Raw genomic sequence first — 27,999 nt, 5'->3', positions numbered from 1 at the left:
ATATTGTCTGCTAGCTTTCCGTGGAAGTCTCGAATACTCTCGCGAGACAGCCATGTGACCTACTTTTCCATGAAATTTTCGCCATGATGGCGCCAAATGAGTGCTATCGAAAATTTCCCCTGATACCAAATTTTGGAAATGATTGAACGATCGAAACGCAATTATGTTGAAAGAAGAAAGTTTGTAGATTAATTATAACGTATGGTCAAGGAGGTGAGAATCATTAGTGGTGGTTTAATGTTATCATGAATACGTAATTAGGTCGACACGAGCAGGTGGCGGTACACGAGCACGATGTCGATGTAAATAAAAACAAATGTTTCACTGTTATCTCTGTGTAGAAAACGTATATCCGCTTGACGGATCGGCACTTGTTACTGGTGTTCGCACACATGTAATTGTTAAACAGTTTATTGCTGTCTCAATATTGGACATTAAAATGCTGACCATGCAAGTCACTTATTGACACATGATACGATAAAAAACAAAACAATAATTGTGCTATGCTACTGTCATAACGGACTTGAATAATAACTGTAGTGACGAATTGTCATCTCATTGATGTTGCCATGATATTATGTAACTGCGTAAAGCTTTGGTCCATGGGATCTGATTTGGGTAAATGCAATAAGTAAAATGTGAGTAAACAAAAATCACACGTCATCTGTTATGATTGGCAGCTTAAATCTTTCGGTGGAATTATTACATTTGACTTAATAAGTTACTGTCCGTATGCAGATCAGTATTATTTCTAAGTTGATAATTGTTATTTAGCGAGTAAGTAAATGACATACAGATAGGATGCATTCATATGCACTTTGTTTATATCTATGATCATGTTTGTGAATTATGTTTCTAATGCCAACACAGTACTCTCTATAACGTCTTTAGGGTATACATTGTATAACTTGTTAGATTGTCATAACATATTATTAGACTTCTATGTCAAATTGTACACTAATGTTTAATAATTATGTTGATATTTTTGTTCGTTAGGCAAGACTATTTGATGCAAGTTAACATTTTGTCACCATCAGTGCAATCACAAGGATGACCCGTGTTCAATAAATGAATTTTTAATTCCTTTTCATTTTATGTTAATTATTTTGTATTTTTTGTGTGTAAGGCTTCTCATAACATGATAAAAGGACTTCTTTTTACAGTCAGAGTTATCTCCCTTTAAATAAGCCAATTAAAGGTTATTTTAAGTTATGCTGAGTTTATTAGAATAAATTAACATTAATCATGTTTGACACTGAAAAGCATTACTTTTATTGAATAAGTTGAATTGTCTGTCAGCAGGGTCAGGTCTGCTTGATTTTTCTTATTTGTTTCAATAGAAACTAAGCATTGACCAAACAGACTGAAAACGTTCTTTCAGCCATAATGCAATGGGAATCATTTAATAATTTCTATATTGATTGTGTAAGGTGTTAATCGACACTTCTTTATCCACATATAAAAAATATGTATCCTAGCAAAACCCTTGGCTGTCAAAATCACTAAAAGTCTTTGTATAAAGTACAATGACATTGATCATTGTTGGTAGTAAAGTAAATTTGCTTCAACATGATATATGATAAGAGTATAACTATAAGACTTCACATTTTCGTTATGGCACTATAATAAGCAGCAAAGATCAACATCTGATTTGAAGGGTTAATATTTTGCAGACCTTTTTGATTTTTGACGTGAGGTGAAAAAAGTACACTGTAATAACAGTTCATCCACCAGTGAATGAATAGAAGATATCTATAGTTTCTTGTCTGATTGTCTACCAAATATACTTCAGTAATGTTAGATTTATTTTGCCTCACAAGCTTGCTACGTTTATAATGAACATGCTTATAACATGTATAACCAACTGACTGATATAACGAACTGCTTTTTGGTCCCGTCCATTTGCTGTATATATGCTGCATATAAACTGATAACAAACTACGGTTATAACAAACTAAACTAAGTGGTCCCTTTGAGTTCATTATGACAGTAGTTTACTGTGTTTTACAAAATATATAATATTCATAACATTTGTTATGAATTCATCTTGATAAAAATTTGTTGTGCAAATTTAAGTTCAAGTCTTAACATATATTGTGGTGCCTAAATTTTAACCTTTAACCATGTTAACATAGATACCCCTTAAATTTGAAAACTGCTTCAATATTAGTGTCTGTGTAAACTTATAAAATCAATGAGATTGTTTTAATGGTGTTATGAGTGTCATGAGTGAGTAAGTGAGTTGGGTTTAACACCGCTTTTAACAGTATTTCAGTTATATCGCGGCGTGTCAGCTTAATGTGTGAGGAAAGCACAAAGTGATGCAGGTCTCAGATGTTTAACACTTCGGTGAAACCCACGAGAACGGGTATGGTACTGACAAACATAGAAACATAATTGGGGCAAACCGGGATTCGAACCCACAATCATAGGTTTCTGGCGTGCCCAAGGGACACATCTCTGCACAGTGAATGGCGGCGCCTGGGCCACCCATGCCCCCTATGAGTGTCATGGTGTTTGGTCATTCTCATGCTTTCACCAAGGCACAGTGATACATTCATGTACAAGGTTCAGTTATTTCTGTTCCAGAGATAGCCCAGGCTTTTACACCTTCACCATCAGACTGCTGCCATTGAAGCTCCAGACATCGCTACAACTATGATGTCAGCTACCAAAACCAAGAAGAGCAAGGATGTTGCCAGGGAAACAAGTCCAGGTAACTTGCCATACATCATTTGGGTTGGTAATTAATGATGTGCTAATAGACTGATTTGATCGATGTGTTTTTGGTGATATCAAATGAACAAGATTACCAATGTTTATGTTGTTTAATGATACCTTTTATATGAGAACAGTTCTGTACTTTGCTGATTACAAGTAGATAACAAAAGGACTAAAAACTAATATCAAATTAATGTTTTGAAGTTATTCACAACACTTCTAGTAATGAAGCATTTGTGCTTTGGTAAAATCTAACCTAGATCTTTGATGTTAAAAGATTAAAATCTATTTAGCATGATCAGGCAATGTGGGTTCTTTTAGAAATTGGTTTAGGGATCCATCGACCATAAAAAAATCAAAAGTGGAAATATAAATATAAAAAATGCATTGTTTATTTCTGTGCATTGTGAATACACACATCTTGTGCTTCTCATAAATTAGAATTTAAGATTTGCACAAACTGCTTCTTGATGTCTCAGCACTCGACATCTATAACCGTCTGAGACCAGACAATACATTTCAATATGTCCAGATAAAATATATCACTTTATTAATGCGAGCAAAGGACACTCGCAGTTTTTGCATTAATGTCATGGTCACATTAATGTCATGATTTACATTTTTTGTGTGACCTATAACATTGTATAACTTGAAAACTGCTGCATGGATTCTTTTCACATTTCGGGAACAGGTTTCATACTAATAGAAAATGTGTAGTACAAAGTTTGCTTTTGAGAAAATAAATTTTTCATGTTTGACCTATAACTTGAAAACTGCTTCATGGATTCTTTTCCAATTGTGGTTACAGTTTCTATACCAATAGGAGAGGTGCAGTGCGAAGTTTGTTATCAATATTTGTATTTTCTGGGGGGGGGGGGGGGGGAACAGCTATTTTTCACATAGATGTTTTTACTGAAACATTTGTGTGACCTGCAGCTAGAAAACTACTTCATGGATTCTTTTCAGATTTAGGGAATAGTTTCCTTACTAATAGAAGAGGAGCAGTGCAAACTTAAATTTGGATTATGTGTATTTTCTAAAAAAAGAAGACTTTTTTCATGTTTTGAACTTGGAAATTTCTTTGGGGACAAAGTCAGGTTGTTGGTGAGCCCTGCTCACTTTTTGTCTTGTTTATGTTGGTGACATGACTAGATTCTTAGGGATAACAATAGTCCTACCAAATTTTCACTAGTCTTGGTATTAAGTACTGTTTGAAATAAAATATTATTTAAGTTTTGGCCCTAACTTGTGATTATTTAGAGAAAGGCATGATTAGTGGCATACGGTATATCATCACAACAACTTTCTTACTAATTTGGCTAGTCACCTGCGCAATCCAATATCTATGAAAAGTAACTATTATTCATAAAAAACATGTTAGCTTGAAAAAAATGAAACAGATTGTACTGTGTTGTGACTGTCGCCTGGTGGTGCACATTGTGTGACACTTTTATTGCATAACTCCTGGCAGGTGTTCAAATACATGTGGCAACAGTGGGGTTGCCTCAAGATACATATGTTATAGGATTCATCAGTGAATTGGTGCCATAACAATATATTTTGAGGGGCATACAGAAATGGGTGCTGTCCATCTGTTACCATGGTTACGTTTTGTATTTGGAAACCGTATGATATTTTATTATGAAACACATACTGAACTGGTGCCTTTTGGTGGTTGGTATTTCTTTTTAAAAAGTGTTTGGTGTTTCCGTTGCAACAAGCTGGACCTACTCAAATATGTATACCATTCGTTTCCAGAGCACAACTCGGAAACCGTTCGATTTTTTATTATGTAACTTTGCATATGTATTAAACTCATGCTGAACTGGTACCTTTTGCTGTTTTATAAGAAGTTAGACTTGACCCAAATACAGTTTACTTTCGTTACCAGAGCGTTACCGAAAACCATATTGATTATAGTGTTCATTTCTGGATCATATCCTTAATTCTTTATCATATATTATCCATGAAAGTTTATACCCATATTAACTGAGTACTGAAATTGTCGTGCATTTTTGGATTTTCTTCAAAACGATCTACACAGGGCTGTCAGAGAACCAGGACCATTATTACCTAATTGAGATGTACAAGACATGTGAATGGTGAAAGATTCACAAATCACAATTTACAAGTGGCACCCAAACCAGCCTTCTTACTGGGTTTAATACATGTTTAGTGCTTGCAATTTAGCCATTCACAAAACGTTCCAGTGAGCTTGTCAAGACTTATGCCGTAATGTTTTTGTTCTGGAGTTACCCTCCCTTTCTCTGTGTATATTCACTACAATATGAACAAACAAAATTCTAATGTGCCCCATGGCGGCATCTTCATGAGGCAAGCTTGTCCACTAGCCAATATCAAGGCCTAGTTTCTGCCTGTCCCACATCAAGCCCACTTTACTTGGCTCGACCGTGGCGCCACCTCGCCTAGATCATGAGCTGTGTCCTCTTGTAATGAAAAAGCAATATCCAATCAGATCGCTGTTCTCGGCTTTAGTGGCCCTTGTTTATTTCTTGATAATATTGGGGCGGTCGGGTAGCCTACTTAAAGCGTTTGCTCGTCACGCTGTAGACCCAGGTTCGATTCCTGACATGGGTACACTGTGTGCAGCTCATTTCTGGTGTCCCCCACCGTAATATTGCTGGAATATTGCTAAAAGCAGCGTAAAACCATACTCATTCACTCTCGATAATATTGCTGATAGCGGAGTGCAACATCTTCATGACTGACCAGCGTTAGAAATTGGCACTAGTCCTGTAGCCTTTCCAAACTGCCCAGTAGTTAAGGTATCATAAGGATGAGTAGAAATTTGCCTTTTTAAGGGTTTTGCTATATGTTATCATTATAAGGACTTGTGGGCTAAAACTGTTCGTTTCCACCACTGCTGACAATTTCTGACTGGATTACTTTTGTTTGCTAGACTCTGGTGCTTATACGTCCCACAAGTCTAAGAGGAGGAGACTTAGTACTGATGATGAGGAAGACTCTGGATCTCCCAAAAGACGTAAGTACAACACTATTGGAAATATGATTTGATTTCCTGATTGGAGTAATGTGTTACACATATGCAGGATTTTTCTCTCTTCAAAAGTTCATGTAAAAAAGTTGCTTCACTCATGATTGGTTGATTAGTAAACATGGTGTATTTTGTATTGCAGCAACTAATCACCCCACCAGCAAGCTGGGTCACAATGGCCTGCGTAGTCCCACTTTCACACCACACAACAAGCCAGCCGAGGTAGGAGTACTAGTAGGGATGTAACCTCTCACCCAAATATATGTGCTGTACCACCATGTTAGTATTGTACTTTCCAACAAATCTGTCCTCAAGTGAGTGTTAGTAAATTTGCCCATGTTCACTCAGTGTGTGTGGCCAATTCTCTTATCACCAGAAATCTGTTAAAACTTGTGTACATTTTCTTTAAGTTAGGGCCCTGCTTAGAGAAGGTTTTGGTCAAGATTGGACAAAATTTCTAGGTCAGCATTGTGACGATGAATCTAATTGAAGTCAGATCTTTTACTTTTGATTTGATACTTCTCTGTTTGAAAGTCTGAGGACGCATCATAGGTTTTGTAGGGTGAACCCTGACTTAACATTGACTATCTAAATGAAGCATTCCTGGTTTCTTGAGCCAGTGAGATGTCAGCTTTCTGAAACAATTTAACTTCATTTCTTCCCTGCCTCAATTTGGAAATTTTCATCTCAGTAAAAGAAAACGGCCACTGAACACAAATGTGCTGTTGATGGTATACCCTTTTCAGTGTAGATGCCATGGCACACAGCAATGGTAGGATATATAATATATGAATATTGCAGTGCTGTACTGTTTTTGCATTGGAACATGCTGATAATATTTCATGCATCGAATGCACCGGTTTCATATCGAGAATAATGAAGCTTTGACACTGATTGGAAAGTTCATCTGACACAACCTCCTGTGGAGTTGTCCTCAGATCTTCACAGAGAGGACCAGTGAAGATCACGGATTGAATAGGTCTTTAGCAACCCATGCTTGCCGTAAGAGGCGACTAACGGGATCGGGTGGTCAGGCTTGCTGACTTGGTTGATGCATGTCATCATATTCCAATTGCATAGATCGATGCTTATGACATCAATCACTGGATTGTCTGGTCCAGACTTGATTATTTACAGACTGCCATCATATACCTCGACTATTGCCTAGTGTGGCGTTAAACAACAAACTTCACAGAGAGTCCTGTCAAAATAATAGATCAGATTTTAATGTAATTATTTAAAACATTGATATATCATTCTCAATTTTTGAGGCAGGCCAACCTCTACAGGCAGGGAAGTTCATGTTTACATGTTTCTTTAAAAATATTACCACATCAGATGTCAATTACATATCTGTCAAAAAAAGAACAGGTCACCTTGAGGTAATCGTGAACAGTAGTTGTATCATGCTTTCTAAACAAAGGGTATGCTACGGTACAATCGACCTCGGGAAATCTCTGAACCTCCGAGTTAAAATTGGTCTTCAGCAACCCATGCTTATCATAAGAGGCGACCAACGGGATCCAGTGATCAGGCTCGCTGACATGGTTGATGCATGTCATCGTATCCCAATCCCAGTCCATGCTCATGATGTCAATCATTGGGTTGTCTGGTCCAGTTTCGATTATTTTTAGAACACCGTCATTTTTCTGGAATATAGCTGAGTAAGGCGTTAGACAACAAACAAAACTTGTAATGTAATGCTCGTTCATATGTTCTTTCCCACCTATCTTGGCTATATGAATTCTTGTCTTTGCTATAGCTTTTCCGGAAAGACCTGATTAGTGCAATGAAGTTGGCAGACTCGGAGCCATTGCAACAGGACTACATCTTCATCTCGGACCCCTGGAGACAGGAGTGGGAGAAGGGGGTGCAGGTGCCTGTCAACCCCGGGGAAATACCTGATATCAGCATTAAGTACGTACATTCATACCAACATGACTTAGGAAATGTGTGGATGTCCCTCAAACACAAGGCCCAGTGTGTATTCCCGGTCCGAATACCTCCCCAGTATCAGTGCTGGATGTAAGAACCAGCTGAAATAAGGAGTTGCAGCGTTAGAAATTGGCACTAGTCCTGTAGACCTTACCAAACTGCCCAATAGAAAAGGTATCCTACCCACTAGTAGAAATTGGCACTAGTCCTGTAGTCCTTACCAAACTGCCCAATGGTAAAGGTATCCTAACGACTAGTAGAAATTGGCCCATTTTAAGGGTTTTGATATAGTATATGTTATCATTATAAGGACTAGTGGACAAAAACTGTTAGTTTCTAACCCTTAGTTGTAAGTCCCAATAGCCTTCATGGTACCTGAGTAACCTCGGTGGCATGGGTTCTTGGTGGGGCTGACAGTGAGTGGTGTCCTTGGCCATCACTGCACCATTAAGCAACACTCACAGGGAGACCGGGATAGGCCACTAGTCTTTCAGTGGCAGACTAGTGAAAGTCGAGAGGAATGGTAGTTTATCCCCAAATCTAGTTATTTTACATCAACCAGTAGTCCTAATGAGTGACGGACAAGTTAGATATAACCAGTGGTGTCTACCCCTGGAAGATGGTAAATACCTGAGGACTATGTTGTCTCTTTTGACATCGACTTGTGTTGTTGGGTTTGCTGATAAAGTGTGCCCCCTCCTCTTCCTCTCTCTTCCCCCCCCCCCCCCCCAAAAAAAAAACAAAACCAAAACAAACCCCCCCAAAAACAAAACAACACGTTTTTAGAAGTTAATATAAAACCAGAATTGTCTTGATCACACATATAAGCATGCCTGGAGACAGCTAACTGATTCTATCTGTACTCTGCCACACATACACTGACACTGTATTCTTCCATCCACAGGACCTTGTATGAGAAGCCGATAACAGGGGACTTCAAAATGTAAGTTGGGTATATAAACCTGTGGTTAAGCATTCTCTTCACACAAAACAGCCAGCTACTATTCCCCGTGTGAAGCTCGTTCTTGGTGTCCCTATCTGTGCTAGTGCTGGAGTAGTGCCAACAGCTGCAGGAAACCTGAATTCCCTGATGGACCAGTATTTGTGGGATAGTCGGCAGTGAAAACAGCTGTATAAGAGTATATGATATACTGCTCAACTTTTGATTGGGAAAATCAAATACATCACTCTATTCAAATATGCACTTGGCATACTATGGGTATAGGAATTACTCTGTGTCATGGAAAAATGAAAATACCCCTATCAACAGATTGGGTTTCTGCAGTGTTTAAGATACCCTCCTGCCCGACAATTAAAGACAGGTTGTTTTTGTCTTCGAAGATCAACTTTTACAAAATGCACACCCAATAGTCTGTGTGGATTTCTTTTTGGAGTTTCGGGTAATGAAATAAAGTACATGAACTGACATCATGAGTGGCACCTATTTAAAGAAAATAGAATTCAGAACCTGCTTATGCTTGGAAAAATAATTGAGTTCCTAAACATACAAAGAAATATGCTGATCTCCAAAAACATCCTGGACCACAGAAAATGAAATGGTTGCGGCACCGGTATCAGACAAACTCTAGCACCGGTATCAGACAAGCACTAGCACCGGTATCAGCCAAGCACTAGCACCTGTACTGAACATCGCATTCAAAGAAAAAAAAGTTAACAGTAATAAGTCAACTCTGTCCACATCATGATAAACCTGATGTATTGGTGACAGGTGTAAAGCATTGTGATGACTGTTGGTAACCTTGACATCTCAGAAAGGATGCACCTTTTACATGGTTAGACCGTCTCCGTGGTCAGCTCGGTATTTAGGGTCTAAAATATGGACTGGTCGGATCGGAGTCAGAATTCTTTGTCTGAGTGGAGTATTCGTGTTAAACTGCAGCATTGTTTCTCAGTGGGCTAGCACTATAAAATCGGCATCAGTCCGGACAAGTACAAGCAGCCACATACACACACACGTGCATGCACGTTGCTATATAACTGCAGTAATCTTTGACGCGATGTTAAACCCAATTTCACCCCACCTTTTACATAGTTATGACAAGGTAGATCTTTTCCAGACCTCGGAAATACCTCCATGCCACACAGGATGAGACTTTTCGCCAGGGTATTCACGAGTTGACGGGCATGCAACAGTTGTCAGAGCAGGTGGTGCGGTACGACCTTGACGACCTGGACGTGTCCTGGCTTGAGCTGGCCAACGAGGAGCGAGAAGAAATGGGTGTGTACAGAGATGCTAATAATAACGGTACCTTATATATATCAGGCTGAAGTCATTCAACCTCATCAATCCAGTCTTTGACTTAACTAATCCCTTCGTTTTTTCACTAGTCTCAGTCTAACATGGGTTTCTGGGTTAGAACAGATCCCCAGCTACCTATTCTGGTCGTAAGATCGGGTGGTCAGGCTCCGGTGTCTTGGTTGATTGCAAGTTGTCATATCGCGACTGCATGGATTGGTGCTCATAATATCAATCACTGCCTGGTCCAGAATCCGTTATTTATGGTAGTCATCATACACCTGGATTATTGTGGCGTTAAACATCAGCAGCAACAGATGCCAATATATAACCCAGTTGTGTAAATATCATGGGCTGACATTGGTCTTACGACTGTAGAATTGGCCACCCCTAATTTTTTCATGACCCTGCCCCCACTCCGCCCCTCCCCTATAATAATTGACCAGTTCCTAGATTAAATGTGATATCAGAACCAACAGATGACAATTGATGACAGATTAGTTTATCATATGACAGGTTACCGTAAGCCAACATTACGCAATAAAAAGTTAAATAAATATGAAACAAATATCATGTATTTTTGATGAAACAACTAAATCAAGTGACCGTTAAATAATGTCTTATTACCATTGTTCCAGGGCTGCTTCCTGTTCATGAGTGGACAATGGAAAGAGTCATAGAAGCTTTTGAATCTCAGGTAATTTCTACTTACAAACACAACAAAATGCTCAACATTAGCCAGTTAGCCTCATGATGATTTTCAAAACATTATCATGTGGGCTGTTATTGTCTTAGTTAACAAGGCTGATGGTGTATGTTGATGTCTTATGATGGTGCTTGTATGCTGATGCTGCTGTATGTTGCTGTAGATGGTGTTGTATGTTGACATTGATGCTGCTGTATGTTGATGTAGGTGATGCTGTATTTTAATGTAGATGCTGCTTTGTTGACGGTGATGTTGCTGTATGTTGACGAAGATGCTGCTGTATGTTGACGTAGATGCTGTTGTATGTTGATGTAGATGTTGCTGTATGTTGATGTAGATGTTGCTGTGTTGACATAGATGTTGCTGTGTTGACGTAGATGTTGCTGTGTGTTGACGTAGATGCTGCTGTATGTGACATAGATGTTGCTGTATGTTGACGTAGATGCTGCAGATGCTGCTTTATGTTGATGTAGATGTTGACATCTGTTGATGTAGATGCTGCTGTATGTTGATGTAGATGTTGACATCTGTTGATGTAGATGCTGCTGCATATTGATGTAGATGTTGACATCCGTTGATGTAGATGCTGCTGCATGTTTATGTAGATGCTGCTGTATGTTGATGTAGATGTTGACATCTGTTGATGTAGATGCTGCTGCATGTTGACGTAGGTGCTGTAGATGCTGCTGTATTTTGACATAGATGCTGCTGTATGTTGACGTAGATGCTGTTGTATGTTGACGTAGATGGTGCTGTATGTTGACGATGCTGCTGTGTGTTGACGTAGATGTTGCTGTGGTGACGTAGATGTTTCTGTGTGTTGACGTAGATACTGCTGTATGTTGATGTAGATGTTGACATCTGTTGATATAGATGCTGCTGCATGTTGATGAAGATGTTGACATCTGTTGATGTAGATGCTGCTGTATGTTGATGTAGATGCTGCTGTATGTTGATGTAGATGCTGCTGTATGTTGATGTAGATGTTGACATCTGTTGATGTAGATGTTGACATCTGTTGATGTAGATGCTGCTGCATGTTGACTTAGATGTTGCTGTATGTTGACGTAGATGCTGCAGATGCTGTATGTTGACGTAGATGTTGACATCCGTTGATGTAGATGCTGCTGTATGTTGACGTAGGTGCTGTAGATGCTGCTGTATTTTGACATAGATGCTGGTGTATGTTGATGTAGATGTTGCTGTGTTGACGTAGATGTTGCTGTGTGTTGATGAAGATGCTGCTGTATGTTGATGTATGTTGACATCTGTTGATGTAGATGCTGCTGTATGTTGATGTAGATGCTGCTGCATGTTGACGTAGATGTTGATGTATGTTGACTTAGATGCTGCAGATGCTGTATGTTGACATCTGTTGACATCTGTTGATGTAGATGTTGACATCTGTTGATGTAGATGCTGCTGCATGTTGATGTATATTGACATCTGTTGATGTAGATGCTGCTGTATGTTGATGTAGATGTTGACATATGTTGACGTAGATGCTGCTGCATGTTGATGTATGTTGATGTAGATGCTGCTGTATATTGTTAGATGTTGACATCTGTTGATGCTGCTGCATGTTGATGTAGATGTTGACATCTGTTGATGTTGATGCTGCTGCATGTTGACGTATGTTGACATCTGTTGATGTAGATGCTGTTGTATGTTGATGTAGATGTTGACATCTGTAAATGTAGATGCTGCTGCATGTTGATGTAGATGTTGACATCTGTTGATGTAGATGTTAACGTATGTTGACGTAGATGTTGCTGTGTGTTGACGTAGATGCTGCTGTGTGTTGACGTAGATGCTGCTGTATGTTGATGTAGATGTTGACATCTGTTGATGTAGATGTTAACGTATGTTGATGTAGATGCTGCTGCATGTTGATGTAGATGCTGCTGCATGTTGATGTATGTTGACGTAGGTGCTGCAGATGCTGCTGTATGTTGATTTAGGTGCTGCTGTATTTTGACATAGATGTTGCTGTATGTTGACGTAGATGCTGTTGTATGTTTACGTTGATGCTGCAGATGCTGCTGTGTGTTGATTTAGATGCTGCTGTATTTTGACATAGATGTTGCTGTATGTTGTTGCAGTGCCATGAGAAGATCAAGGAGATCATGAAGACGGAGGAAGGGCTTGGCATCGAGTATGATGAGGATATTGTGTGTGAAGTGTGTCGATCGGTGAGTTGTCCATCATGAAATTCAGGGAAAGGATCAGTGGCACCAAGCAATATCTTTCTTTCAATTTTGTGGCCCTCCGAGGGCTTGTTATATTATATGGTGCACACACACTGTCTCGCTAAAGTATAGAGATATCAATACAACATGATTGCCGAGTTGGTGTCACCCATGTTAGTTATAACTGGAATCAGATTATGTGACCTTCTAAAGACCTGGGGGCGGTCAGGTAGCTGAGTGGTTGAAGCGTTCGCTTGTCACGCCGAAGACCCGGGTTTGATTCCCGACATGATTACAATGAGTGAAGCCCATTTCTGGTGTCCCCTACCGTGATATTGCTGGAATATAGCTAAAAGTGTCATAAAACCATACTCACTCACTCACTCACTCACTCACTCACTCACTCACTCACTCACTCACTCACTCACTCACTCACTCACTCACTCACTCACTCACTCAGGGGTAGAAACTAACATATTTAGTCCACTAGTCCTTTTAATAACATATAGCAAAACCCTTGAAAATGACAAATTTCGACTGGTCCTTATGATACCTTTACTATTGGCCAGTTTGCCAAGGACTACAGGACTAGTGCCAATTTCTAATGCTGCTTGTTTTATATTGCACTCACACTGTCGGCAAACCTTAGAGATATCAATACTACGGAATAGCTGATTAGCTGTCTCCTGATAAAGGTATGACTGTATATCAGATACTGATTGTCTGTTTCGGTGAAAGTAATTATTTATTGTTGTGTTTCAGCCTGACAGTGAGGAGACCAATGAGATGGTTTTCTGTGATGGCTGTGATATTTGTGTTCATCAGGTAAGTACCAACAAAACTGGTATTTTCACAATGGTTGTGTGTATTATGATGTATTTTCTTAACATCAAACTAAACCATTGTTATTGATTTATGTATACTTTTGCTTATTTAAATATGTCTTCTGAAAATAGACACGACACTTGCCCCATTGTTATCTCTTTTGTATCTGGAGCACAACTTCAAAACCGTGAAGTGTTTTTACATGTATTAATCAGGGGCTGAAGTGGTGCCTTTTGCTATTCAGGAATTTTAGAGGGGGAAAAATTCCTGTTTCCATGGCAACAAGTTTGACTTTGACTTTGTTAATAGTGATGTGTTTGTCTGGACCATATCTCTAAAACTATTAAGTATTCTTTCCTGACACTTTGCAAACACAAAAGCCAGGGTGCAGTTTTACAAAGTGATCTTAGCGCTAAGATGATCGTAACTCCCATACTTAACTTACGACAATCATACTGCAAAGATTGTTTTGTACAATCATAACCAGGTTGTCAAATGTTGCCTTTTGCTATTAAGGGATTTTGAGGGGGGGGAAATTCTGTTTCCATGGCAACATGTTTGACTCTATATTTGTGTGTACCTGACATAGAAATTCAAACTTACAAATCCCAATTCCACGGTACTGTTTTGATAGCTCAATAACTACTCTTGTATACGGACAGAGAGTTTAGATAAGACTTCTCTCATCAATTTGGACTAAGTAACAGTCAGATGATTTGTTCTTTCAAATTTGTGGGGTCCAGTGGGATTTGTCATCTCCTGATGACTCTTGTTTACTTGGTGCTGTAGGCGTGCTATGGCATACAGAACATCCCAGAAGGTCGTTGGCTGTGTCGGACATGTTCCCTCGGCATCAAACCCACCTGCATCCTGTGTCCCAAGACTGGAGGAGCTATGAAGAGCACAAAGTAAGTTATCATTCATTGAAGGATGTATGAATAAAAACTGCTTCAAAAAGCTTGTGGGGCGGTCTGGTAGCCTAGTGGTTAAAGCGTTCGCTCGTCACGCCGAAGACCCGGGTTCGATTCCCCACATGGGTACAATTTGTGAAGCCCATTTCTGGTGTCCCCCGTCGTGATATTGCTGGAATATTGCTAAAAGCGGCGTAAAACCAAACTCACTCACTCACTCAAAAAGCTTGCAGCCATGTTTGTCAACATGTTTCGGCAACACATTGGAAAAACCCTAGCTAAAAAGTGTATCGGGAACGTGAGTCAATAGTTTATGGAGAAAGAAGGCAGGTTGAAAGTAGTTCCTACTGGGTAACTTCATTTTCTTATTTATCAGATCATGATACCAAATTTATTGGATTGGTTTATTGCATCGATAACACGAGTCCTTGTTTGATAAGTTTGATTGTGTTGACATTGCCTGATGTTGGGACATGGTGTTGTTTGTACAGGAGTGGTACTAAGTGGGCCCACGTGAGTTGTGCCCTGTGGATCCCAGAGGTCAGCATCGGCTGTGTAGAAAAGATGGAACCAATCACAAAGATCTCAAATATTCCAGTAAGTATACTTGGTCATAACTTTTCACTGCTTTTGCTTGTTACAGTTATATGTTGTTGATGAAAGAATAAACTGTTGAAGCATGTTAATAGAAGAAAAATAATTCTAAATGTGAATATGTTTGAATTTGTATTGGCACTTTAAGGGGAAAAGGCAAGGTCATGCAGAAATCCAAAGATTGCTCTATAATATAATTATCCCGATATTTTAAAAAGAAAAGGGGTTGGTATGGCGATCCCTGATCACTATGTCCATCCGTCTATCTGTCCTCTTTCCGTTTCCAGAGCAGAACCCCTTCTTAATGATACTTGCTATACAGATCAGTCTAGTAGCAAACTGGTGCCTTTTGATGTTTGGGGATATTGAAAAATGCTATGGGGAAGGTATCTAATGGCAATGGACACAAAGTGTGGTATAAGTAGCCACACTTCCAAATTGCACCAGAACGGGGATATGTCACCTCCTGATGACACTTGTTGTGGGGGAACGTAGTGGTTAAGGCGTTCATTTGTGGTGCTGAAGGCCGAGGTTTGATTCCTTATATGGGTACAATGTGAGGTTAGGTATAATGGGGTTTAAGATTGCGTTCAAGATGTTTGCACTAATATAGTGATGTGTGTGGTGTCGGTGTTGGGCTGCTTGTTCTAGTCCAGACTAATGCCAGGTTTAGAGTGCTAGCTGAGATACCATGCTACAGTTTGAACTTGGATACCTCACACCCACACAGTATACCGACTCCAAACCAATCAGTCTTTGTTTTATCCCCTTAATGCTGAGCACCAGGCAGGGTAATAACAAGTTCCATCTTTTAACATCTTTTGGTTTATCACAACTGTTGTTTGAACCAGCAACCTTTCGCTCTTGGGAACAATGTCTGAAGCCCATTTCTTGTGGCCCATCTTATTGCTGGAACTTTGATAAAAGTGATAAAAGTTTTAAATAGTACAAATCATGCCCAATCAAATAGTACACGAATCAAAAGAAGTTAAAGATTCTTTCCTATTACTTTTGTAAATTTGCCATGGTGTGACAGATTTAGGGCAGTGATATAAAAGAATTGGGCGTTCTTTAACTTCATTTGGTGGTACTTTTTGTTGGCCCTTGACTTCTACTTTTGATTTATCACTGGGAAATACTTTCTGTTTTTTCCGTATTTTCTATTTTAGACATCTATGTTTGCAATTTCCAATTGTGGAAGGAGGTGACAATGTGTTTTTGTTGCAGGCAAGTCGGTGGGCATTAGTCTGCTGTGTGTGTAAAGACAGAGTGGGCGCCTGTATCCAGTGTTCAGTCAAGACCTGCAAGACGGCCTTCCATGTAACCTGTGCCATATTCAACGGGCTGGAGATGAAGACGATCCTAGATGAGAGTGACGAACAGGATGGAGTCAAGCTTAAGGTGAATAGGGTGGTGGGGTAGCCTAGTGGTTAAAGCATTCGCTTGTCACGCCGAAGACCCAGGTTCGATTCTCTCTCTCTCTCTCTCTCTCTCTCTCTCTCTCTCTCTCTCTCTCTCTTTTTGTCTTCTGATCTCTGTCTACATTAAACTCCCCCCCTCTCTCTATCTGTATTTCTCTCTCTCCCGTCTCTCCCTGTCTCTCTCCCACACACACTACCCCCTCTCTCTCTCTTTCTATCTATCTCACCTCTTTCTCTCTTTTTGTCTTCTGATCTGTCTACATTTAACTCCCTCTTTATTTCTCTCTCTCTCTCTCTCACGCCGAAGACTCAGGTTCGATTCCCTGCTCTCTCACTCTCTCTCTCTCTCTCTCTCTCTCACACTCACTCACTCACACTCTCTCTCTCTCACTCACTCACTCACTCACTCACTCTCTCTCTCTCTCTCTCTCTCTCTCACTCACTCACTCACTCACTGTGAATACCAGTAACTGCAAGGAAGTGGCTGTTTGTCCAGTACACAGTCTGTGCCAAAAGCTTTTGAGTCCACTAGCTCGTACTTGGCTCTTACCATAGTTTTCAGAAATAATGTTGACTACTATTAGCTGAGCTCACTAGATCAAACAGAATTTTACTTGACTCTAGCATTGGACAAGTGGCTGAAGGCACAGACTGAGTGTGTGAAGCAGGAACTTGCTCACTGCAAACTGTGTCATCCAATGGGTATTTTGTGGCAGAATTGTCCTCAAGTACCCAGTACTCATCTCACAGACCCCAGGACCCCTTGTCTATCACTGAGGTGGTAACAATTTGGGTCATGGCTGACTGTTATACCATGATGTCATAGATTATTGATAACGACCCCTGTTTTTTGACGGGGCTAGAATCATTATTAGAATTTAAAGTTCTGGATTGAGTGGCTTGTTAGACTTGGATTTGTGAAAGCCATACCGTAGGACCAGTGTTGTGAAGTAAGTCTTATATGTTATGACTCATGTCTCAAATTATGTTTTCCAGGCATTCTGTCCTCGTCATAGCAAGAAACGAGAACGGAGTCAGTCTGATTCGGAACCAGATTCTCCGCGGAAAGATGCTCCTTTGACACCGAGGAAAGATCTCAGCAAGGAAGAAGTGGCCAACCTGAGAGCTAAAAAGTAATTTACATCTGAATGACTTAGATCTCGACTTGATATTGCACCTTTTTGGTGCCATAATTTACTGTGGAAAGTTGGGTCCCTCGAGCACGCCAGAAACCTACTAATGTTTGCCCCGATTACGTTTGTCAGCCCCATACCCATGCTCGTTGGTTTAACCACAGTGGTAAACATCAGAGACAAGCTGAAAACCTGACAATCTGGGTTAGAATAGGCCTTTAGCAACCCATGCTTGTCATAAGAGGTGACTAACAAGATTGGGTGGTCAGGCTCGATTATTTACAGACTGTTGTCTTTTATCTGAAATATTGCTGAGTGCGGCATTAAACAACAAACAAAGAAATAGACCAATGTAACTGGAATACTGTGCAAAGTGTCATTACACCCAACTCGCTCATTACATTAGTCGCTGACCTCCAGTCATCTGGGGGCGGTTGGGTAGCCTAGTGGTTAAAGCGTTGGCTCGTCACGCTGAAGACCCGGGTTCGATTCCCGACATGGGTACAATGTGTGAAGCCCATTTCTGGTGTCCCCCGCCGTGATATTGCTGGAATATTGCTAAAAGCGGCGTAAAACCATACTCACTCACTCACTCCAGTCATCTGACCCCCATTGGGGATTCTGGGTAAGAATAGGTCCCCCGTAGCCTCTATTGGTAGTAATAGGCAACCAAATGAATCGTGTGGCTTGGTGACTTTGTGGGTCTTTGTACTCTGTGGCGTGAATCATTGTTCACAATAATGATAACTGGATTGTCTGGTCCAGACTAGATTATTAACAGGCCACCATCTTAGAGCTGTAATATTGCTGAGTGTGGCATTGAAACAAATAATGCATGCATGCATGCATGCTTCATGTGATGGAGATGAAAATGCCAAAGTTGGTTTAGTGTAGGGGAGGATGCTAATGTATGTGTGCTGTTGCAGGATGTCTGAGCTCCAGAACAGCTTCTACAATGTTGTTGACACCCACAGCATCGCTGTGCACCTGTCTGTGGAGGATGAGGTGGTCGAGATGATGGAGGTGTACTGGAAACTCAAGAGAAAGGTGAGAACATGACATAAATACTACTCACAAATTGGGGCGATCGGGTAGCCTTGTGGTTAAAGCGTTCGCTTGTCACGCTGAAGACCCGGGTTCGATTCCCAACATGGGTACAATGTGTGAAGCCCATTTCTGGTGTGCCCCATCGTTACATTGTTGGAATATTACTCAAAGCGATGTAAAACCTCACTCACTCACTCTCACAAATTCATAACTTAAGCAATCATATATACGAAACTGTATATGATTGCATTATAAGAATTACAGAGAGGTCTCCTTAACCACATTCCTGATTTCTTGAATTTTGAAATTCAGAGTAACTTCGACAAGCCGCTGTTGATGCCAAAGACGGAGGAGGCTGACATGTTGGAGAAGCAGCAGGAGGACTCGCTGGTGGCTCGCATGAAGATGTTCGTGCATCTCCGACAAGACCTGGAGAGGGTGAGGCATCTACTTTGCTTGTTGCCACAGTAAACTGTTGTGTGTTTTGATATCACAGTGATTGCACTGCTGTGGGGACCTCGGTGGGAAGATGTGTGTCTGTGTGTGTGCTTGTTTGTTTGTTAGACGCCACACTCAGCGACATTCTAGCTATTTGACAGCAGCCTGTAAATATTTAAGTTTGGACCAGACAATCTAGTGATTGATACTGTTCAGAATGATCCACGTTGTTGGGGTACATTGACACACCATCAACCAAGTCACGAAATCTGACCACCCAACCCAGTAAGTCGTGTCTCACGACCAGCACAGGTTGTTTAGGCCCACTTCCAACCCGAATCCCCAGGGTTAGAATAGATGCCCTACACCCTGTTACTGGTAGAAAGTGATGACTAACTTTGATCAGCTGGTCAGGCTTGGTGACCTTGTTGATTGTTTGTCATCATACCCCAGTAGCAATTGACATTCATTCTTTCAGTCAGTGGTTTATCTGACTCCATCTACAGACTGATGTCATAATGCTGATATTTTGCTGACTACGGCAGAAAACAAACCAACATTGCTATTTTGTTTATACTTGTGATATGTGTCCTATTATAATGAAAGGATTATTTCAATAATTAAGGAATTAATTGAGTTTAAGAAGTAGACACTGTTCTATTGTTCTGTGGTATTTAGTTTAACTTCCATGTTAATCGAAATTTATGTTGATGCTCCAAAAAGCCAAATAATTGGACAGTATATTAAGTAACACAATTACGTTTGTTATTTATTCCTTGTTCATTTCAGGTGCGCAACTTGTGCTACATGATAAGTCGTCGTGAGAAGACCAAGCGCCAGTACTACAAGGCAAGGGAAAGTACTTTCCTGGCTACTGTGCACACACTGACTGAAGAGAAACTTAACCTTTCTGCCAGGGAAGCTGAGAAAATAGCAAAGAAGTACACCCAAAACTGTCTGTATGAAGGCTATGCGTCCACAGATAAGCCAAGGGTAGTGAGCCAGCTGTTTCATGACCATAGTATATTGTCACCGCCTTGGCTAGGCGAGGACAGTGAAAGTTTAGACAGTGACAGCAGGGATGCTGGGGGATCATTTCGAGGGAGGTTGTCCTCCAAGGGCAGCCTTTCTGGCCGGAGTGAGAAGGACAAAAGTGAAAAGGACTCTGGAAAAGATTGGCCTGACAAGCCAGGTATCAGGGAATTATCGGACAAGCACAGCGGTAAGGACGGGACTGAAAGAGATCACAGTGAACAACGTGGGAAAGAGAGAACGGAAAGGCGTAGTGGGAAAGATTATGGTGAGAGAGTTAGTGGGAAAGAAAAGTCAAGGCAGCCAGCGAAAGAGGATGTCCTTATGAAAAGTATTGTAAATAAAGACAGTCCAAAGATCCAGTCTGAAAAGTCAGGGAAAGAGAAAGTGGAGAGTGTTAAAGTTCATTCAGAAAAGTTGGGCAAAGAGAAAGATAGTTTAAAAGTTTATTCTGAAAAGTCAGGGAAAGAGAAAGATAGTTTAAAAGTTTATTCTGAAAAGTCAGGGAAAGAGAAAGATAGTTTAAAAGCTTATTCTGAAAAGTCAGGGAAAGAGAAAGATAGTTTAAAAGCTTATTCTGAAAAGTCAGGGAAAGAGAAAGTGGAGAGTGTAAAAGTTCATTCAGAAAAGTCTGGGAAAGAGAAAGATAGTTTGAAAGTGTATTCAGAAAAGTCAGGGAAAGAAAGTTTAAAAGTTCAGTCTGAAAAGTCAGGGAAAGAAAGTTTAAAAGTTCAGTCCGAAAAGTCAGGGAAAGAAAGTTTAAAAGTTCAGTCTGAAAAGTCAGGGAAAGAGAAAGCAGAGGGTGAAAAGATTTATTCTGAAAAGTCAGGGAAAGAGAAAATGGATAATCATAAGGGTCATTCTGAAAAGTTTGGGAAAGAGAAAGTGGAGAGAAGGGACCAGGAGGAGAAGGTTTCCAGGAGGGAAAAATATGATCGACAAGGAGGGAAAGATGGTGAGAAATCAAGAGAAAGACATTTTCGACAAGAAGGCAGTGACTCAGGGGAAAAGTTGGAGAAAGACTGTCATGTTTGGAAGGACACGAGTGAGAAATTGTTACGGTGGGAGAAACCAGAAAGAAGAGCAGTTCGGGAACCTGCAGGTGACAGTGTGAAAATCAAGGCTGATTCAGACAGTTTTGAAATGGAAGTACCTTGTGAAAAGAGTAAGTCTGATGATACAACTGTGAAAATGGTCCGAGATAAGAGTGAAAGAACTCGAGGTAAGGGTAAGGAGAAGGTGGAACCTCTGTCAGAGAGTGAGATGGTTGATGTTGTTGCCGTCGACCCACCTGTTGTAAGTGCCAGTTTCCATCCTAACATTGAAACACGGGTTGAAGTCAAGCCAAAAGTAGAAACTTCTGTGTTTGATTCCGAACGTCCACGACGGTCACAGCGGGAGAATAGGCATCAGATTGAAATGCCCAAAGTGGATGTGTCGCCGTCACGATTGTCCATACCAGATGCTATCTTAGTGGAAGAAGCCCCACAACCTAAACGGGAATCGAGGAAGGAGAAACATCGACGACGTGGTCACAAACATAGGCGGGGTGAACATCGATCCCCTGACAAAAGAAAAGATGTGACTTTATCTCTGACTCGAGACCGTAAAAAGACTGAATGCATAAAACCTGAAGTTAACGGTGTCCTAAGGAAGTCAAGCAAGTATATTGTAGATGTGTCGGTCAAGGAGAGAGTACAGAATAAACTGCTCAAGTCGAGAAAATTACGTTATATGAATGGTGTTGAGGACAAGTCGCTGCAGAAACTTGATAAATATTTTCAAATAAAGTCGGAAAGTGAATCTGGTAATACCAAATCTTCACTGTCCTTACGTGCGGGTAATCGTATTCTTAATGAGATATCCCCTGACAAAGGGAAAGTCCCATTTGAAAACAATTTGTTTGGTGCGCATTATACCCCTAGGGGAAGCCTCAGTGGGTACAAGATACCCAAGAAGGGAGACAGTGCTGAACACACACCCCAGAAAACCCAAAGTCCATGTGAGAAGAGTGAGGAGCAGTTGGAGGATTCTAAATCAGGGGAGATGAGAAGCTCACGCAAGAAAGATACTGGGTTCGGTGGCGGTGTAAAGAGAGACATTTTTGCCACAGGATTTGATGCATTGAGTACAGATTCTGAGTTTACCAAAGACATGGAACTAGTTTCGGATTGTCGGGGGTACCGGTCTCACTCCCCGTTGTCTAGCGAGGGGACCGATGTATCGGAGCCTGGGCGTCGTCCAGACTCCAGGGAGAGCACGCCAAGACGGGTGACGCGCAGCCAACTTGTAGATGTTGATGAAAATTCAGTAGATAGTGTTCATTCTCCAAGAAGCAATATGAAAATCCGGTTACGTGAAGGATGGCTTCGGCCTTCGAACTTTGCCTCATGACAGTAAGGAGTACAATTATTGCATTTGTCCAAGGCAAGAGGCAACTTGTGTATGCAGTGTCGGTCAAAAGTGCTATTATGAAAAACTGGTCTTGAGCAGTGTTATTTATATTGCAAAGTTAGTATGCCCCCAGCTCTGTCCACCAGTTTTGTTGGCCTTGATGTGGCAATGGAGTTTATGTACAGTTCATTCATTTTGACAAACACAGTTTATTTAAATCGTGTATACTGAACAAAATAGGATAGGGATCAGGAATATTTTTGGGAATATTCGTTTTGATGTGAAGACTGAAAACACAATTTCTTAAAAATATGCCCAAAAATATTCATGATCCCTGACTATTTTTGCTCAGTATATAAAGGATGCCAAAAAACGCAACACTTGCTTAGGATCACATGAGTGAAGATGACCATTTTGGTCCTCAGCAAATGTTGAGTAGTACAAGTCTCGTGTACATGGTATACAACTTGTGTGCAGGTTGATCAAGTGACACCATCTACACTGAAGGACTTACCTTTGTAGAAATGCAAGGGCTAGCCGAACTGTTCTTAGTGACATGTTTAATGAACATAAAATGTATTATGTTTTTTGTAAAATATCTGGTAGCAATGCAGGTTAGACCTGACTCCTTCAAGCTGTATTTTGAATTCGTAAGTGGTATTTACCAATAAATCCATGTCCTTCAAGAAATCAGTGGTCTTGGTACTGTTGTTTTTTTTCCAACACAAGGTATATGTTTCTGCTTCAGTAATCCCTGGTAATCTTACTTGTCAAAGCCTTGTTTGTCATGTGATGTTAGTCATTTTGAGAGCATCATCCAACACACTAGAGGTATATTGTACACAAAATTGTTTCACTGTTCCCGCTGTACATAGGACCCACCAGCCAGAACATGCACAAAGCTCCCTAGGCGTGTAACAGAGCAATCCATTCCTATAGAGGGGTTGGGGGCCATCAAGCTTCCTCGTCCTTTAATAGAGCAGTCCATTTCTGTAGAGAGGGAAGCCCCAGTTCATGGTCATATGTTAGAGGGAACATGAAAAGTTTGGTGTAGATTTTAGAGAGGACTTGTAAGCTGAACTGTTCAGAAAATTGACAGAAATTGTAAGGTTTGCACAGGCTTGAAAAGAAATGTAAATTGGATTTTACCTTGAACAGGCTTTTGAGATGGGTAATGTGCCTATATAAGGCCTTGAATTTTCATAACCAATCCCAAACTCATTATTTGATGATAAAGGTCTCTTCATGGTTTGAAAAAATCAAAACAGTTGAAATTTGTTTAAAACTTTGTATTTTGTCTGTTTATTGTTGGTCACCATGAAGTACTTGTCCTTCAAGTGATTGTATCTTCAATAGAGTTGAACATGCCTTTAAACCGATGTTGGGTCTGAAACAAACCATGGTTTCATATGGTGGGATGGTGGTGGCAAGGTGACATGATTCTTACCAGGCAGATTTTGAAGAAACCTGGCCTACATGGCCTCTTTTTGAGGTAGAAAGCCTTGCATGGACCTTGAGTTTTGTGACTGAAATTCTGAAGGACCCTGTTTAGGCTTTGGACTGATAGATAAATTGTCCGACTGTAGCTTGGGCCAGTTGTTTCATACAGTCCGCATGGCCAGGCCTGCTGAGTTAGGACCAGCTTCTGGTGCCTCTACTTGCTTGGAGGGTGGTTTATGAGTAGATCTGGGTAAAAGATTAGCACTTTTTGACAGGAGTTACCTCTGCTTTAGAATCTCAGCCCAGATTATCCGGTGGTTATATTTCCATTGTCTACTACCCAAAAGAAGTTAAGCAGACCATATTCTTTCATCTTACTTTAGTTATTCTGTCATAGCTTGACCGATTAAAATGATATGCCAGAATCAGGTATTGAATATTTAGCTTCTTTCGAGTTGTACATTAAGAAAAAAACATGACAAGTTTGCTTCCAAAGAATATTTTGAAAGTCTGATTTGAATGACAAGATGCTTGCCATCCAGTTTAATTACACTACAGTGTAATGTATTGAAAAAATTCTGTGGGAAGTTCCTGATAAGAGCAAGACATTTTGACATATATGTTCACAAAACTATGTTTGAATGGGTCCATTGTATTTACTTTACAGCAGTGATTTAATTCACATGGAGTCAAGAAACTTCTATCTTATACAGAGGTGGATAGCATGAGCTAAGGTTTCCAGATATGCAGCGACAATGGGCATTTGTTTAAACAGTGTTAAGTGCAAGATGATCGTTGAAAATGTTTAGGTTACCAAGCTTTCTTGTGTGCATGGCTGAGATGCAGTACTTGAACGTATTTTCTCCAAACAAGTCCAGTAAATAGTGTTGCTCCTGTCTCTTGTCGACAGCCCAGTGATTTATTTTTATCGCCCCAGGCCTTGTGTGAAACAGTTTTATTTTGATAGATTTTAAACTCTGAGAATCCATCATCTATGTCACTGATTTAATCTGGTTTTGACAATTTTTTAAGATGTCAAGTTTTTGTGTAGACATATTAAATTAGGTGGAAAACTCTGTTTTATATAAACTGGACAATGAATACGGGTAAGAGTAAAACTAGAGAGAGAAGGGGAAGGGATAAGGAATGAGTATTATAGTTTGGTGATATTAAAATGGTACTTTTTCCTTTCATTTTAAGGATGCAAATGCATTACTTTGGTAAACCAGATACTCAGGTTGTTTAGGGGTATGTTGAAGGCCAATGTTTTTGCTGGCAACGAATGTCTTGAGGACATTTTCAATTTTTAGCAAATTTAGAAAGGACATTCTTCTATATCATGACTGAGATTAAAAATATAATATGGGAGTTTTTAATGACAATCTGTCAATGTCCCGGAAAATGAACCAATCCGAGACCCTGAAGGCTAGTCTGAGAGCATGTTAAGTTAGATATTTATTGTATTGGTTAGTGAGATTTTTATTTACTTTTTAATTTATTTAATATTGAACAAGGGCATTAATACTTTCTTATAATATTTGAAAGCCATTTTAAGGAATATTTTTACCTCCTAAATATGGAAGAGAAAGATGTGTTATTTCTAGTTTTACACTTTGACAGCATCACACAATGTTTGGGGTTTGTGAAGTCCACTGTTGCATTTGAACTTGTAGGTTAGGTTAGGCCACACATTTTTATATTTTCTCCCGCAAGTAATATAGACTTATGCAATATATCAAGATATATTTAATTAAATGTCCTTATGACTATCAATGATTCAAGAGGCCAGCTGCAGTTTTAGAATGACTTTCATATATATAAATAAATAAATAAATAAATGATTGACACAGCTATTTATTTTTATTTATACTTTTGTCTCAACTTTCCGTGTGGAAAGCTGAAATAAATCTTTGCAACATAAAATTAGGGAACTGTGGCCCATGGCAGCATTCCTTGCCATTATGTCATGAAACAAGGCCTACCTGGAACGCAGACATGGTATCTGGGACACGAAAGTAGATGTCAGTGTGAGTATACTTTCCAAGTGCAAACTAGAATTTTTTCTTGATTCATTTTGTCATTACTTTTCAAAGCTGAAAATCTGGGACCTTTCAGAACAATGTGTTACTTTGAAGACATCTGGGGCGGTCGGGTAGCCCAGTGGTTAAGGCGTTCGCTTGTCACGCCGAAGACCCGGGTTCGAATCCCGACATGGGTACAATGCGTGAAGCCCATTTCTGGTGTCCCCCGCCGTGATAATGCTGGAATATTGCTAAAAGCGGCGTAAAACCAATCTAACTCACAATTGAAGACATCTTGTTAGCTTAGCATGTTTATGGACCAGGGCCCTGTTCCACAAAGCGATCTTAGCTATGGTGGTTTTAAGTCAATGTTAAAGTGTGGGAGGTATGTTCATCTTAGCACTACAACTGTCGTAAGTCGATGTTAAAGTTGGGAAGTTACGATTGTCTTAGCGCTGTGACTGTTGTAAGTCGATGTTTAAGTAAGGGAGTTATGACGGTCTTCGCTTTGTGGAATAATGCCATGCAAACCAAAAATGTTACAAATGTGGAAAATAACCTGAAGTTTTTTTTTCTTAGTATCAATTCTTCATCTGGTTTAATAATGAAAACGATAGTTGGTAATAGAGAAATAAAAGTAACTATTTGAAGGTTCATTAATATGGACAAGTGTTTCTTTTCATATTTGTTTTACCTTTACAATTATATTTTTTAGCTCACTTACCTTAAACTATTGGTTTTGACCACAGACACTTGTATTGTGGAAAATTAGGTGTGTAAACCAAGAGCTAGACCTTTGATTTCCTGAGGTACAACGTATGCTAGAAATAGGTCAGTATCAGTTCCTGTCTCAAGAAAAGCTGGTTCCCTGGAACTTTCTTGTCGATCTGGATTTGTCAACCAGAATTCTCATATTTACCTTGTTCTGCTCAGTGCTTAATGGCAAGCATGGCTGGACATAGTCTCCAAGTCCTCATCATGATGTACATAAATTCCTTCATATTATGTTAATGTTTTTCCCATCCATATACAGCACCAGTCTATGTATATATTCGTTGCTTACCCCAGTCGGCTGACCTAGTCTCCTTCTGTGGACAGTTGTACTAAATATGTTTGTCGGATACAGCTCAAAATAAAGAAGAAGCATAAAACATGTTTTGTTATTTGTTTGATCAACAGTAGGTTCACAATGCTTCAGGACCCATTGGGGGGTCACGAGTGGCCCAGTCGTCTTAAGGCGCTGCGATTTGCTGTGCAGAGTTGCGTCTCTTGGCCACGCCAGAAACCTATGATAGTGGGTTCGAATCCCGGTTCGCCCCGATTATGTTTCTAGGTTTGTCAGCATCATACCCGTGCTCGTGGGTTTCACTGAAGTGGTAAACGTCTGAGACCTGCATCACTTCAGGCTTTCCTCCGACATTAAGCTGACACGCCGTGATATAACTGGAATACTGTTAAAAGCGGCGTTAAACCCAACCCAACTCACTCAATCACTCTCAGAGGACCCATTGAGATGCAAGTCTGTGACTTGAGCCACTGCTCCGAAGACCAAGTAGTAAGCTCAGTAGTCCATATGATAACACCAAAATCCATGGAAAATGATGTAAAGAGCACTATTTGGGCGAGTCGACTCACAGGGTTTGGGCACAGATAAGGATTGTGGTTAAAATAGGTTCCCAGTACTCTGTAGTAAGAGGCAACTATTGGCTTAAATGTGAGCTGACAGTTAACAGTTAACGACGTTTGTGTAGTCACTGGCTTGTCTGTCCAAAACTTGATTATTTACAGGCCACCATGATATAGCTGGAATACTACCTTGTGCAGTGTCATACAAAGAAAACAGCATGTATGGTTGAATATTGGGTAGGTTGAAATGTCCCTGAGTCAGCATGGCACATCGAGCAAGAACATTCCCAAGT

General features: G+C 40.2%; 1 protein-coding gene across 2 annotated transcripts; it reads left to right on the top strand.

The window, feature by feature from the left end:
• Positions 1–39: 39 nt before the first annotated feature.
• Positions 40–27,231, top strand: LOC124146017 (protein Jade-3-like). 2 transcript variants are annotated; one of them, XM_046516045.2, is made up of 18 exons: positions 40–213; positions 2,590–2,716; positions 5,642–5,725; positions 5,880–5,959; positions 7,500–7,654; positions 8,577–8,615; positions 9,751–9,911; positions 10,568–10,626; positions 12,738–12,827; positions 13,587–13,649; positions 14,439–14,557; positions 15,052–15,157; positions 16,382–16,555; positions 17,572–17,708; positions 18,635–18,755; positions 19,068–19,193; positions 19,983–20,937; positions 21,010–27,231. In XM_046516045.2, exons 2-18 carry the CDS (start codon positions 2,659–2,661, stop codon positions 22,617–22,619), a joined length of 4,137 nt encoding a protein of 1,378 aa, XP_046372001.2. In that variant the 5' UTR covers positions 40–213; positions 2,590–2,658; the 3' UTR covers positions 22,620–27,231. The 2 variants fall into 2 exon arrangements, with proteins under 2 accessions (XP_046372001.2, XP_046372000.2); XM_046516044.2 differs by having other exon boundaries at positions 19,983–27,231.
• Positions 27,232–27,999: the final 768 nt, after the last annotated feature.

The sequence above is a fragment of the Haliotis rufescens genome, unplaced genomic scaffold, assembly GCF_023055435.1.
Source record: "Haliotis rufescens isolate VD_foot unplaced genomic scaffold, xgHalRufe1.0.p SCAF_7, whole genome shotgun sequence".
NCBI lineage: Eukaryota > Metazoa > Mollusca > Gastropoda > Lepetellida > Haliotidae > Haliotis > Haliotis rufescens.
This window is presented reverse-complemented; position numbering and strand designations above follow the sequence as displayed.

Coding starts and splice junctions, on each gene's coding strand:
- LOC124146017 (XM_046516044.2), top strand. CDS start 2,659: ATGATGTCAGCTACCAAAACCAAGAAGAGCAAGGATGTTGCCAGGGAA. Junction 9,912..10,567: donor CGAGGAGCGAGAAGAAATGG/GTGTGTACAGAG, acceptor CCATTGTTCCAG/GGCTGCTTCCTGTTCATGAG. Junction 16,556..17,571: donor AGGATGGAGTCAAGCTTAAG/GTGAATAGGGTG, acceptor TATGTTTTCCAG/GCATTCTGTCCTCGTCATAG.